This window comes from Mastigoproctus giganteus, chromosome 10 (genome assembly GCF_048544385.1).
Source record: "Mastigoproctus giganteus isolate SK-2022 chromosome 10, ASM4854438v1, whole genome shotgun sequence".
Lineage (NCBI taxonomy): Eukaryota > Metazoa > Arthropoda > Arachnida > Uropygi > Thelyphonidae > Mastigoproctus > Mastigoproctus giganteus.
The window spans coordinates 13,422,687-13,436,034 of record NC_143584.1 but is presented as its reverse complement, the minus strand read 5'-3'; the positions used below and the strand labels follow the sequence as shown (position 1 = coordinate 13,436,034).

Genomic DNA, 13,348 nt, shown 5'->3' with positions numbered 1-13,348 from the left:
GCAATGGTCAGGCCACGTCTTGAGTACTGCATACAGGTCTGGAGGACTCATTTTAGGAAGGATATAGAGCTACTTGAGCAGGTACAGAGAAGGGCAGTGAGATTGGTGAGGAGGAACAAAGGGGTACTCTTACGAAGAAAGGATTAATTCCTGCAAATTGCTGTGTCTGGAGACTAGGCAGCTGTGGGGTGATCTGATTTAGGTGTTTAAGGCTTTGAATGGATTGAGCCAGCCCAATGCTAATGGGGTCCTTCCTATTGCCCAGACTATGCTCATGAGGGGTCATTAATTAAATTTGAGGGAAGGATGGTGGCAGATTGCTGGAACAACCTTCCATCTGTTGTTGTGAAAGTGGATAGTTTGAATAAATTCAAGGAATAACTGGACAAACTATTGGAGGGGATGGATAGGTGAATTGGGATTTTTTTTTTTTTTTTGCCTGATGCTGTATAATCTTGCTTTCTTTCATCATTTGTCAATATTAATACTAATACTAAAAAGAAATCCACTTTCCCGGTGTGGATACAAGAGACTAATTATTAAATCGCCTTCTTACAATAATCTTCACATCATATCCATGTGAAAATACTTTAAACCACTCAGAAATTTTTTTTCAAAGACCAAAATTAAACATTATCATAAGCAGAAAGATATGGACTATGGAGAGGATGTTCAATCACCTTCCACAGAAAATTGTCTAGTGTAATCTTTGTAACCTTCACCACATGGGAGAGCAAATGGCCATGCAGTAACACACCAGTACTCAGTATGCCTCACCTTTACTGCCTACCAAATATATTGCAGCATTACCATTAGGTAATTATTGTGATGCCACATGGCAGAAACTCCATAAATAATGTTATCCAATAAATAAAAATGTGAGCAAGAAATTCATAACATGCTGATGTAGGGTACGCCATGACTCATCTTGGTAGTAGAAAGCTCTTGTTTCTATTGCAAGTTTTTTTTTTTTTTTTTTTTTAATATATAACTGATAACAGTGGCACCAGGATTCAACTCTGCAAAAAATATACTGCAGGAATTCAGTCCCCACTTGCTGGTAAAGCATAAGACAAGCAGAAACTCATATACATATTCTTTTGATTATAGGACATTTGCATTTCCATATTGCACACCTCCTATAATAATACAAATGATTATACAGAATATTATTATTTGTAAAATAATAACAGCTTATTTGTAAAATAATAAGAGAAATTTACTTCAATATAATATGTAGAACACTTCTGTATGATACTCTCCAGCAATTAAAATGAAAAAAATCGAAAATCTTACAACAATATTGATATCAACGTAGAACGTATTGAGAATTACAGCTCTGGCAGTAGAAAGCTCTGGCATACTATCAAATACTAGTGCTTAATATTCTCCACTTTCACCAAAGTGATTTGCCTAAACAAGGCTATTCACCTTACAGCTGTTGAATTATTATGGTATGTGTGTTTGTGCAAGTTCAACTAAATGGGCTATTCTCAAGTGATTTGGCTTCTCTATATTCCAGTATTCTCTAACTAATATCTAAAATAACATTAAGATAGTGGTTGATACAAAAATAGTTTTCAACTAATAAAAAGTGTGGAGCCTTTCTCCGCACTTTTTATTAGTTGAAAATTATTTTTAAATTACTTTATTGAAAATGCCATCTTTTCTGATGGCATTTTCAATTTTTCAGACAAGCACAGGAAGATACAAATTTGAATTGAAAAAGGGTTTTGCCAAATGATATGTAAATGTCTCCCTTTGGTCAGAAAATGATTTATTGTTGGAATGGGTTGCATGAATTTGGGGACAGACTGGATGGAATGGAAATATGGGAAGGGTAAGAGCTTTTTTTTTTTGCTGATGATGTATAAGAATTGCTTCCTTGCATCAAGTTATCAATAATAAATGAATACAAAATTCATGCCCCTCAAAATGTGTAGTGGGAAAAATCCACATTTACTAAACACTGCCTGATAAGGCAACAGTCATTGATATACAAAAAGGAAACAAGTACAAAAATTGAATGAAGTAGCCAATGTTGTTTCATGCTTTATAACACTGATTATTATTAATCGTTATATTAATATGCCTTTAATTAACTGTATAATCAATATACTTATATATCATTAGCATAAATTGCACATACAATATTTTATAAGTAAAATTACTTCATAAGGGATCAAATCACTTTCTTCAATAGCTTGACAACTTTGTTTGCTTCCCGAGACTTGCTTTGCTCTCTTTTTAGTCCTTATATATTTTCGGTGTTTGAGCAGTAATAGAGGAAATATAGCCTCTTGTATGTTGTTCAGTATTTGATACACAATCAACATAATGGCTATTTGCTAGAATAATAGAAATAAATATAAAAAGTTATAAAATACAGTTTTAGACATTTATATTATAAACATACAAATAATTGATAAAACTGGCAACATACTTGTAAAATTTTTTTCATTTTTTTTCAAACAAAAATACCCGAGTTTAACTGATATGACACAAAATTTGTAATATAAATACTTCAACTCTCAAGAGCCATAATTGATTTGAATAAAAATATTTGCATTTTATAAAGTAAAATGCAAACATAAAATAAACAAGTAATTAACATTCCCATGTTTTAGGTAAATCTGTGACTGATTGACTGATAGGGAAAATAAGAAAATAACATTTGAGCAGAGGAAAGTATTTTAAAGTGGAAAATGTGCAGTCCTATATGGAAGTATCGATATGAGACAAAAATTCTTAAGAAGAGCAAAAACTCTTAACAAGAGTAAAAACTAACAAAAACTTTTAACAAGTATAGGGCAATGTTGGGAAAAAAGTTGCGAGTTAGGATTAAATTTAAAATTGTCTGCAATTCTGTCCAGAACCAATAGGAGGGAGAATACGTTGAGAGCCTTGTCAATCCAATTCAGCCCTAGAGAGTAGGTGCAAGGGTCATGGGGTAGAATTTTTTTCAGACTGGTTTTACAGGGATGGGACAGATAGGACAGTAGAGGTGGAAAGGTTATGCTCTTAATTAAGAAGCATATTAAATCTATGGCAGTGCATCCAGCTGACATGGGTAGCCAGTGAAAATGTTGAGTCAGTTTGCTATGACATAAGCACTACAAAAATGAAGAGAGGGGCATTTTATAGGCTTAATTGCTGTGATGAATATACACCGATGAGCCAAATATGTATGACCACCTATCTAATATGATGTTGGTCCTCCACATGCAGCCAAAACAGCTCATACCTGGTGAGGCATGGACGCTACAAGATTTCTAAATGTGTCTTGTGGTATCTGGTACCAACACGTAATCAGCAGATCCTTGAGCTCCGGTAAGGTCCGTGGTTGAGATGCTGCAGATCAGAGTTGCTGTTCCAACAAAAGCTACAGATTCTCGATGGGATTGATGTCAGCAGAATTTGGAGGCCAGGGCAATACCTGGAAGTCTTCCTCATGTTCTGCGAACCAGTCTCAAACAATCAGGGTGGCGCATTATCCTGCTGAAGACGGCACCGCCAGAGGGGAAGACCATTGCCATAAAAGGGTGTACTGGTCAGCAATGACGTTTAGGTAGGTGGTAGACATCAGAGTGCCTGGCACATGGATGACTGGACCCAGGGTATCCCAGCAGAACATCACCCAAAGCATGACACCGCCGCCACCGGCTTGTTTTCGTCCACAGTGCATCCAGGCACCATCACTTCCCCAGGTAAATGATGCACATATACCCAGCTGTCCACATGGTGCAACAGGAAATGTGATTCATCAGATCAGACGACCTTCTTCCAATCACTCAAAGTCCAGTTTCTATGCTTGCGTGCCCATTGTAGGTACTGTCATGATGAACTGTGGTTAGCATGGGCACTCTGAGAAGCCTGCGGATACGCAGCCCCATTTTCAGCAGGGTTCTATGTACCGTGTGTTGTGACACATTACTCCCATCACCAGCATTCCAATTACTGGAGAGTTGTGCCACAGCTGCCTTTTTGTTGCAATGTACCATCCAGGAAAGCCTTTGCTCACCTCAAGCATCGAGGTCACCTGTCATACGTGTGCACTAAAAGTTAAAGAGCCGCAGATTGCTGACCCCTGCACTAGCAAAATTTTGTGTATTTATTGGGTGGTTGTTTTCTACAGCAGCATTTTAGAGAGCAGGGACAGACTGGCCATAAGACTTATTGGGGAAACCTCTGTGGGCTGGAAGATGATGTGATTTTCAATATTACATTCTGAGCTCCAATACATTGTGTTTGTTTTCCCTGTTAAGAATTAGAATTTTTTTGACTCAGTCTGCCTCTGTTAGAGAGACAATAAGAGGAAGCCATATTCTTGATCTGATTATCAGCAGCAATTCTTCATGCATTAAGAATCTGCAGATAAAAGACCCACTGGGTGGCAGTGATTACAGTATACTGATGTGGGATTTACTCAACTTCCATCTGTTGTGTGGGTTATTTGAATAAATTCAAGGAAGAACTAAAGTTATTGGAGAGGGTGTGGGAAGGTTTTTTTTTTTTTTTTTTGTTTTTTGGATGATGCTTTATAAAAGTTTTTTTTCTTGCATATTATGCCACTACTAATACTAACGCCTTATCTGTGTGATAACTTTTAAGGGCACAGAAATGTTAACAACATTAAAATATCCAAGCTGTCAAGAGATAACTAAAAGCAATCACCCGAAATGTCAACTACCCTATACATCAAGACTGGTGCAGGCAACACAAGAAGATGATCCAAATTGATATGTACAATTTTGTGAGAAAGACAGACAAAGGTAGATATTTCAAGAAAGTAACCACAGGGAATGAAGTGATGATCAAACTAAATGAGCATGTGATTATCACAACTGTGTGTATTTATCTAATGCAAATCCATAAATTTCTCTCTTTATAGGATGATGTAATCTACTATGAATTACCATGTGGATGGGACTTTTCTTTTATGAGATAGTTTCAACATACTGTTATAGAACAAAGTTATCTTGGAATGTCAGGGAATAATGCAGTTTAGAATAAAAATCTGTTTCCAGATACATAGGGGTACTTTTAGTAGAATCATGCACCCACAGTCACATGTACAATTATGCCCATTTCAACACAATTTCCTGAAAAATAAGACAGGGTGAGTTACAGAAAAACTTATGGATACCTTCTAAGATTCCCAGACTTTAAACCTCTAGGCATTTTTGTCAGACTTTGGTAGTAATGAGGTATAAAGAATTAAAAAAAAAAAAGTTAAGTTAAATTAGAAGTTATTATTAAGTGATTATTTTTGTAAATTTAACTTAATACATTTTTTTTTTTTACCTCATTGACTAAATAACTCAGAAAGTTGAAAAATTTTGAAAAGTAACATATATCATGTTAATTTAGTTTAAAAATAACGCCTTGCATTTTTGTAATTTTTCTTTAAGAAAACTAAATCTAAATGAAAATTAATAACAAAAAAATTCGTTATCAGAAGGCTTACTTGAATTTCCTGAACTGTGAGTATTTTAAGTGAGGTAGGGCCTATATAATCCTGTGCAAAAATATTACTAGGATCCCACAATCAAATATGTAATTTGTGCTCAACCACTGGACAGATTTTATAATTACAACCTGTAACTTGTGCCCAACTGCATGTTCCTGTTTCTAGAAAAGATCCTACTACTCTTTACAAACATAAAATAAAAGTTGATTTCTAATTTAGAAATCTAATCAGTGCCCAAAGCAATAACAAGTTTGTATTTTGAGGAGTGTTTAATTATTTTTGTCTTTTTTCAGATTGTGGGTTAAAATATGAAACAAAAAGTCATTCCAGAACAGCCTAGCAAGGTAATTCATTCCTGTATAAAAATTAACCTTGAAACTCTGGAAACTTTAAGATAAAAGTTATAAATTACTTTAATAATTTATAATTCCAAAAACTGCCAATTTTATCAGTTTTCCCTCAAAGGAAAGGCTCTACTATTTTATTGTCATACTTTGTCATTAACTCTAAACATTTAGAAAATTTTATATACTAAATAGCATTGTGGTATTTTAATGTGATACCAATATGAAATTTTTATACAAAACTCCCAGAATTTATTCAGAACTTTCAGTTATTGTGCAAAATATTTTTGTCAACAATTTATAATATATATTCTGAAAATAAATCATTACCAGAGGACGAATGTCATTTGGCAGTAAACTCAAAAATCTTTTCCTAAAACTGTCATGGAAACCAAAGATGAAAATGATTTTTTTAATTTTAAAACAAATATTGACAACAAAAATATGAAACTCAATAATTATTTTATCAATTACCACAAGAATTACTACAATCAAATTTCTACAAGACATCTCTTCAATTATGAAATCTCCATTTTTATCCTACAATACAGGACTCCCATTCTTGGACCATGCAGACAAAATGTTTAGCGCTGCAAGAATGTTCCTTCAAGACAGACAAAGAAGATTATCTGAATGCATAATCTGAAATGCAGCTGTTATTGAAATTTAGCAACTATTTTAGATAATTAAGATATCTCTCTCTCTTACAAAAACAATAGAATGAACATATTTTTCATTTCATATTCTCTAGCAGTTTTAGTATTTTTTTTATTTAAAAAATTACTCAAAGTAAGGTGGTAGAAGATTCTAAGAAAAAACAAACTTGAAAGTAACTATGAACTAAACTTGCAGTGATATATATATTTAAAAATACACACAGAATATACAATGTAATCAAGTTTTAAGATAATCATCTGAATACTAGAGGGTTCAAGTGGATTGGTTATTCTGGATACTTTTATTATTATATATACCGGGTTCATAAAAAGACATTACACTAAAACTCAGTAATAATTTATACTAGTCTATTTTTCACTTCTGTTAATATCTTACACAGCAGAAGTAGTTCTAAAACTAAAAGTCAAGGGTATTAGTGAAAAACAATTCTCTTACCCATTTGAGCATTTCTATATCTTGAACATAAAAGGCAATATACATCATGGAAATAAAGCTGTTCGTAAATTCAAACTGATAAAAAAATAAAAAAAGTTTTATTAATAAAGACTGTTTATAAGTTAACTACAACTTCTGTCTTTAAAATATTTTATGAGAAAGTTTCACATAATTTCATTCTTGTATTAATATTCATTACTAGTTTTTCCTACCTTTCTTTAATATTTAATTTTTAATATTAAAAGGCTTATGATTTGTTTCAAATTTTCTGTATTTAAGTTGTTACAAGAAAGTTTCTATAACTGCAATACAAGAAAATTTAAGATGTACAGCTACAGTGCTTTTATATATTATGCTCACTACTCTGAAATCAACCGAAGACAAAAAAAAAAAAAAAAAAAAGAAACAAACTTTAAAAAAAAAAAAAAGCAAACTTTAAAAAAAAAAAAAAAACTATCTTATATAATGCAGACTTGTATAAAATCAATAATTCTGCAGTGGTATCATTTAATGCATTATAAGGATTTAAACAGGCAATAATTAAAAAATTGTTATTTAAGAATTATGAAAACTAATATTTAATTTTAGTCATAATGATATACAAAATATCAAATTTAGGGAAAGTTGAAAATAAAACTGGATAATTCCCAGTGCCAAAATATAGAAATAAATTGGCATTCAAACTCCATGTTTCCTTCTTCTGCATAGAACTGCTACCTTGGCTTTGGTTACAGATGTTCAGTGCACTCATATTGTTATTATCATTATTGGCCATATGGTGCAAGGAAGCCTGAGGCTTATTCTACACCAGCCAAAAAAAAATTTGAGTTACCCTGAGAGAGAGAGAGAGAGAGAGAGAGAGAAAACAAGAACAAGAGTCAGAAGTAGAAGGGAATCACCAAGGAAGAGAAGAATGATGATATCCAGTTCCGGGCTCTGGGTGTGCCAAGTCCATACTACCAGATGTGAGTCTCTGGGGTTAATATTCTTAGTATACATAAAAATCTTAGAATAACAGTATCTACGAAGCTTTATGCCTTGTTAAGAGTAACAATACATTTAAAAAAATCAGCACTTTCATCCTTGTTTTATAATTAGTCAATCAAATTATGGTTTGTAATGCTAGACCTTTTACTAATGGATTTTAATACTTATTAAATGTAATATATATATATATTTTTTTTATTTAAAAATGTTTTTACACCCGTTATTTGCAATGAAACAAAACTTTTATTCGTCATGTTAAAAAATTATAACCAATGAACAAAACTATTAAATCATTAGTCACTTCAACTTTCAAGTTTATAAAACCATTATACAGTGGCAGACAAAAAACTGCATCACTTGTGAATTTTGCAAATAATGTATTTTGGGTTGCAGAAATGTTCAAATGCATTTTTTAGATGGGATATATATCTCTGTGAATGAAATTCAATAAAAAGACTCTACCTAATATACCTAATTGCCATAACTATCTTCCCAAAGGGAAAAATGCATAATTAATGGAAATATGAGAAATCATACAAATGGCAATCATGACAACCAAACATACATTTTATTGCATCCCAAAAATGCTGTCCTCCAGCAATAGTATAGTAGTTTTGGTAAGAACACCCGTACCTGCCAGTCTGGTAAATTACATTGCATGCATTATAAGAAAAAATAATGGAAGTAAAAAAAGGAATACTGCTTTTGAAATTTTCAGTGTTATGTTACTTCTATTTCAGCTTTTATTGTTTTTAAAAAATATATTTCATCAAAATATATTATACAGTAATACATTTTAGTAGCATCTCTAATTTGATTATATATAATTTTTATTGAAGGACTTTTTTTTTTTTTTTAATCACTGCCTTTTTATACATGTTTGGTCAATGTCAATCAAAAACTGTGGATCAAAAAATAAATATTTTTAACAAATTAAGAGTTTTCTGGCTTATAAAATCATGATGAAAGTCCTATTATTTAACCTTATTTATTCATGGTCTGTATTATATAAATAATACAAATTTAGTGAACAGAACATAAACTTACAAGAATCAGCTTCACAACCCTATGATTATCAAAGGAGGCCTGTGTTTTATGATTTTCTGCAATAATAAAAATAGTATTGTAAACATAAAGTAAAACAAAGAAATTTTTTATAGCCAACTACTCTCATCTAAAAGTTATTAAATGACTACCTGAACTACAGTATATGAATTATACTGGAGAGGAATAGTTTGTAACAGTATAACATATGAAATAGTAATAGTATATGAATTATATAAGAGAGGAATAGCCTGTATAAGTAGGAGTGCATAACTTCTCTGTAGCTTGTAAGATTGGATAACTTGTTTATAGGCACTTCTGTTTTTTGTGAAGAAAACATGTAGTGAAAACCCTGAATAGCAATTTATACAGTTTCAGGCAGTGGAATTAATGAATTCCAGCTGATGAAATCACTGGATGATGTGGGAAAGGGAAAAACATGTTTATCAGACAAAAAAAAGTCATCTACTTGAATATACATGATATGAAATTGTACCAAATATTTTTTCTGTGTAAGTACAACTTCCAGCCCCACAGGCAAACTTTAACTCAATAAAATTACTGAGTTTAATTACAAAAAGGACTGTCCATCCTCTATGCATGTGAGGCCACTTCAGCCTTGTATGTGTGTGTATCTGAAAAATATTGGCAAAAAATAATTCAAAACTGTTTAACTTTTTTGATGCCATCTTCATTTTCAATCTTTTCTGAACACAATTGTGAAAAATCCATTTTTTATATTAAAAACATATATTTTTAATTAATTTTGGAAATTAAAACTCCCTTTAAATCTGTTGGCAAGCAAAATGCAATTAAAAAACCCACATGCTTTAACAAATGCATGCAACTGGACGCCAGTCTGTCAATAACAGGAGTGCTCGCTGCATGAAACATGAAGCACATGCCGCCACAGTTTGATTCCTTCAACATCACAATGCCAGAGATTGGAGGAAAGTGCATGTCAGTAAAGTAAGCTCACTATCAATAACTGTAAGTAAAGACAACACTCAATGTGTGCATATAATTAGGTTTAACTTAATTCCTGAATTTTTGCTAATTGTGTGATAATTAACAGATCCCTCTGGAATTTTCAGTACAGAAATAAAACAAAACATTTTCAAAAACTGTTATTAGTTGTTTCAGTTGTATGAACAAAGTAGATGAAGAGCACAAATTGCTGAAATATTGAGAGGGTCTCACTGACCCTGCATACCCAACTCGAGTTAGGGTTGATAATCTTAACAACTGAATGGCTTAAAAGTTTGATCTTTAAGCCATTCAGTCACAATACTTGAGTATTAAACATCTATCACACTTGAGAGAGTGAATGTAGTTCAATGCTTCCAAATATCAGAAGAGATAGAAATAAGTAGGAGCAAGTCAGGATCATAGAGTCAATGGTTCGATTCCTTGACAGCATTCTTGAACATTGAGAATTCATAAAGCCTATAGAAAAATTCAGATATTTCCCTACGTCATATGTCACCATAACTTCTCTATAAGAAAAGAATTTTGTTCATAATCTCACTCTCACACACACACACACACACTACAAAAGAACTTTGTACTCTTGCACAGCCAGACTACAGCCAGAGCAGAAAGGAAAGTTACTTCATACATAAACTACATTCAATAATAATATGAAATTTCTTTTTATCTCTGATGATAAAATAATAAAATACAACTTACCCCACTCAGTGAGGTAGTTTGCTAACCTTCGGTATACTAAGTTCATGATCACAACAAGGATAGCATAAATTACCCCAGGCACTTGAATAACTATCCAAGCCTCAATATCAGTCTGGCCTTTGTAAAGATCCATTACATATCTTTCCATGTTAAAATAAATTAGCATAACAATGATGGCACCAAGAAGACACAATGCTATGATTGGAGTGGATATACAATATAGCTGAAATTTAACAAACAAAACTTAAAACATGTAATAAAATATAAATATATTTAAAATAAAAAATTAACTAAAAGTGCAATCAGTTTGTTCATTCTTTCTAAACTTCTTTTCATTATTTTATTTGTTTTCTAACTCTTGTTCTGTTTGATGCGACTTGCACCAAAATAATGTTGTTTAAAAGATCATCAGACTAAGAAACATCACCAAATAAATGAACTACATTAATTCACATAATTTCTAGTTAATTAATTAACTTTATTGAACCTTCAAGTGAAACAAACTACACATAGGCAGGGGCCCTAAACCTAAATCAATCAAGCCTCAATACAAAAAGTATTCAGGCTTGATTGTGCCTTCAAGCACCTAACAATGCACCCTAAACTAAATAAAATCAAGCATGAAAACAGATCATCTATGTTTTTGAACTGTTTTGGGCAATGCTTTCAAGACAAAGGAAGCCAATAACAACAGGATTATTAATGCATATTGTGTAGGTTGTTTTAATAGTTGATGACCCTTTGGCTAAAAGAAAGTTTTCATATATCCAGTTGATCGATTGTGAATAAAATTTTAAGAAAATAAAACTATATAAAAATAATAATTAAAATACAAAATTATAATGAGTTAATAAACCAAATAAAACTAAAAAATATAATAAAAGCTAAAAAAACAAGAATTTCCCGTGAAACTTTAAACCAGGGTTGGCCATCTTCTGACCACAAGGGAACCAAACTCTACCTTGACACTTGACACACAGGCCACAGTACTAAAATCATAGATAAAACGTAATAATAACAATAATAAATATCTAAAATAAATTTCCAGAACTCTCCTAGCATACAACCACTGGTGGACAACAGACCTAGTCTAGACTAATAAATGTACTTAACATATTTTGTGTATAGTTTAAGTATGTCACAATATTTATATTGGATTACATGATTTTGTGTACAAAGAATATTTTAATCTATTTCTCATTTATGGAGGAGAGAGTAAATAGCAAAAGTTCTGTCAAACATAATTTATATCACTTGATAATTTTGTTACAGTAATAGCCCTCATTTCCTCTAACCATAAATAAGTTATCTTTAAATAATTTTAATTTTTTAAGCTCCAATTTGAAATGTCTGAAATGTCCATTGTATTTATTGCTTTATTTTAACATTGATTTATAGGGTTAATTTTTTGGAGGAAAAAATGGAAAATTAATATCCCAATAATTTCACAGGTCTCAGATAGGCTGGTCCTGGATCTACTTTTATTATTTAATAAAAAATATTTTACACACTTTTTTTTTTTTTTTTTTTTTCCAAAAACATTTAACCTTTTCAAAATTATCTTTTAAGGGGTGATGGGCATAATTGAATGATTAGTAATCGAGAGATTTCAATAATCGAAATAACTGAATGAAATCACTTAAATAATGATCTTCCATAATCAAATGAATTGTCATAATTGAATGAATTATTTGAATGATGTGATTGAAATCAAAATAATCTAATGATTTTTGATAATCAAATTATTTGCTTATAACCAAAATAATTGATTATGCCCATCACTACTTTTAAGGTGCCTTCCATTATAGGCTATTTCAAAATAACATGATATGAACATCAGATGCTTACAGGACATTGGAGTGGGAGAACCTCATCCCATCATATAAGAAACTCCTTAAGCAATTTTTACAATTAATATGTTTAAATAAAAATATGTAAAACTTACTTTAAAATATTTTCTATAAGCTGGATAAACAGGAATGGGATTTCCAGTAATTGGGTCAGTTCCTAATGACCTTCCTCGAAAAGTTGGGTGGAATGTTGGAAGATTTATACTTTTCAAAGTTCCCCAGTTGAAAGCTATAACATTGGATTTCCTTTTCCACCCTTCCAAGAATAAAGTCACCCAGATCAGATTGAACACAGCAAAAATAGCATAAGCATGTGTAAAGCTTGATGGCAGTACAGCTTGAATGACACCAGCTACAGCAGGTGGCAGCAGAGCCCAAGTGTAGTAACCAAGGAAGGCAAAATAGAATGCAAGAGCTTCACCAAAATAACATCTGATGCTTTCTGTAAAGAAAAAAAATAATCAGACTAAATTTCTTTAATCTTTCTCTTCCCTCCCCCTCCAACAGTTTGTCAGTTCGGTCTTTTGGTACTTTTCCAAGGATGTAATAGCAGGATTATAATCACTGAAGAAGTTTAGACTATTAATAATAAACATATTCTAAACTTTACACAAATTAAGTGCTTTCATTTCAAGTATTTAGATAAAAACAACCAATGCAACATGCCAAACGTTATATTAAATTGTATTTTTCAGTAGTAACTGATAATCTCAAAAGCTCAGAGCTTATCTAAACATAAATGGTTTAAATAAATTAAACTAAAACTTCACCATAACCAAAACTTGCAATTGTGAAAGATGACATTTCAACTAATTAAATTTATATGAGGGTGAGTCAAACAAAAAGATTTG

At 31.8% G+C, this 13,348-nt stretch overlaps 1 protein-coding gene across 1 annotated transcript in view; it reads right to left on the bottom strand.

Annotated features, from left to right (window-relative positions):
• The window catches only part of LOC150078734 (anoctamin-10-like), a 30,690-nt gene extending 19,895 nt beyond the window's left edge, over window positions 1-10,795 (bottom strand). Inside the window, exons 1-4 of the mRNA XM_090382306.1 lie at window positions 10,648-10,795; window positions 8,962-9,017; window positions 6,928-7,002; window positions 2,172-2,348 (exon numbers count right to left, since the gene is read on the bottom strand). Coding sequence (XP_090238432.1) covers window positions 2,172-2,348; window positions 6,928-7,002; window positions 8,962-9,017; window positions 10,648-10,795 — 456 coding nt within the window. The remainder of the gene's footprint in view (window positions 1-2,171; window positions 2,349-6,927; window positions 7,003-8,961; window positions 9,018-10,647) is intronic.
• Between the last annotated feature and the right edge of the window lie 2,553 nt (window positions 10,796-13,348).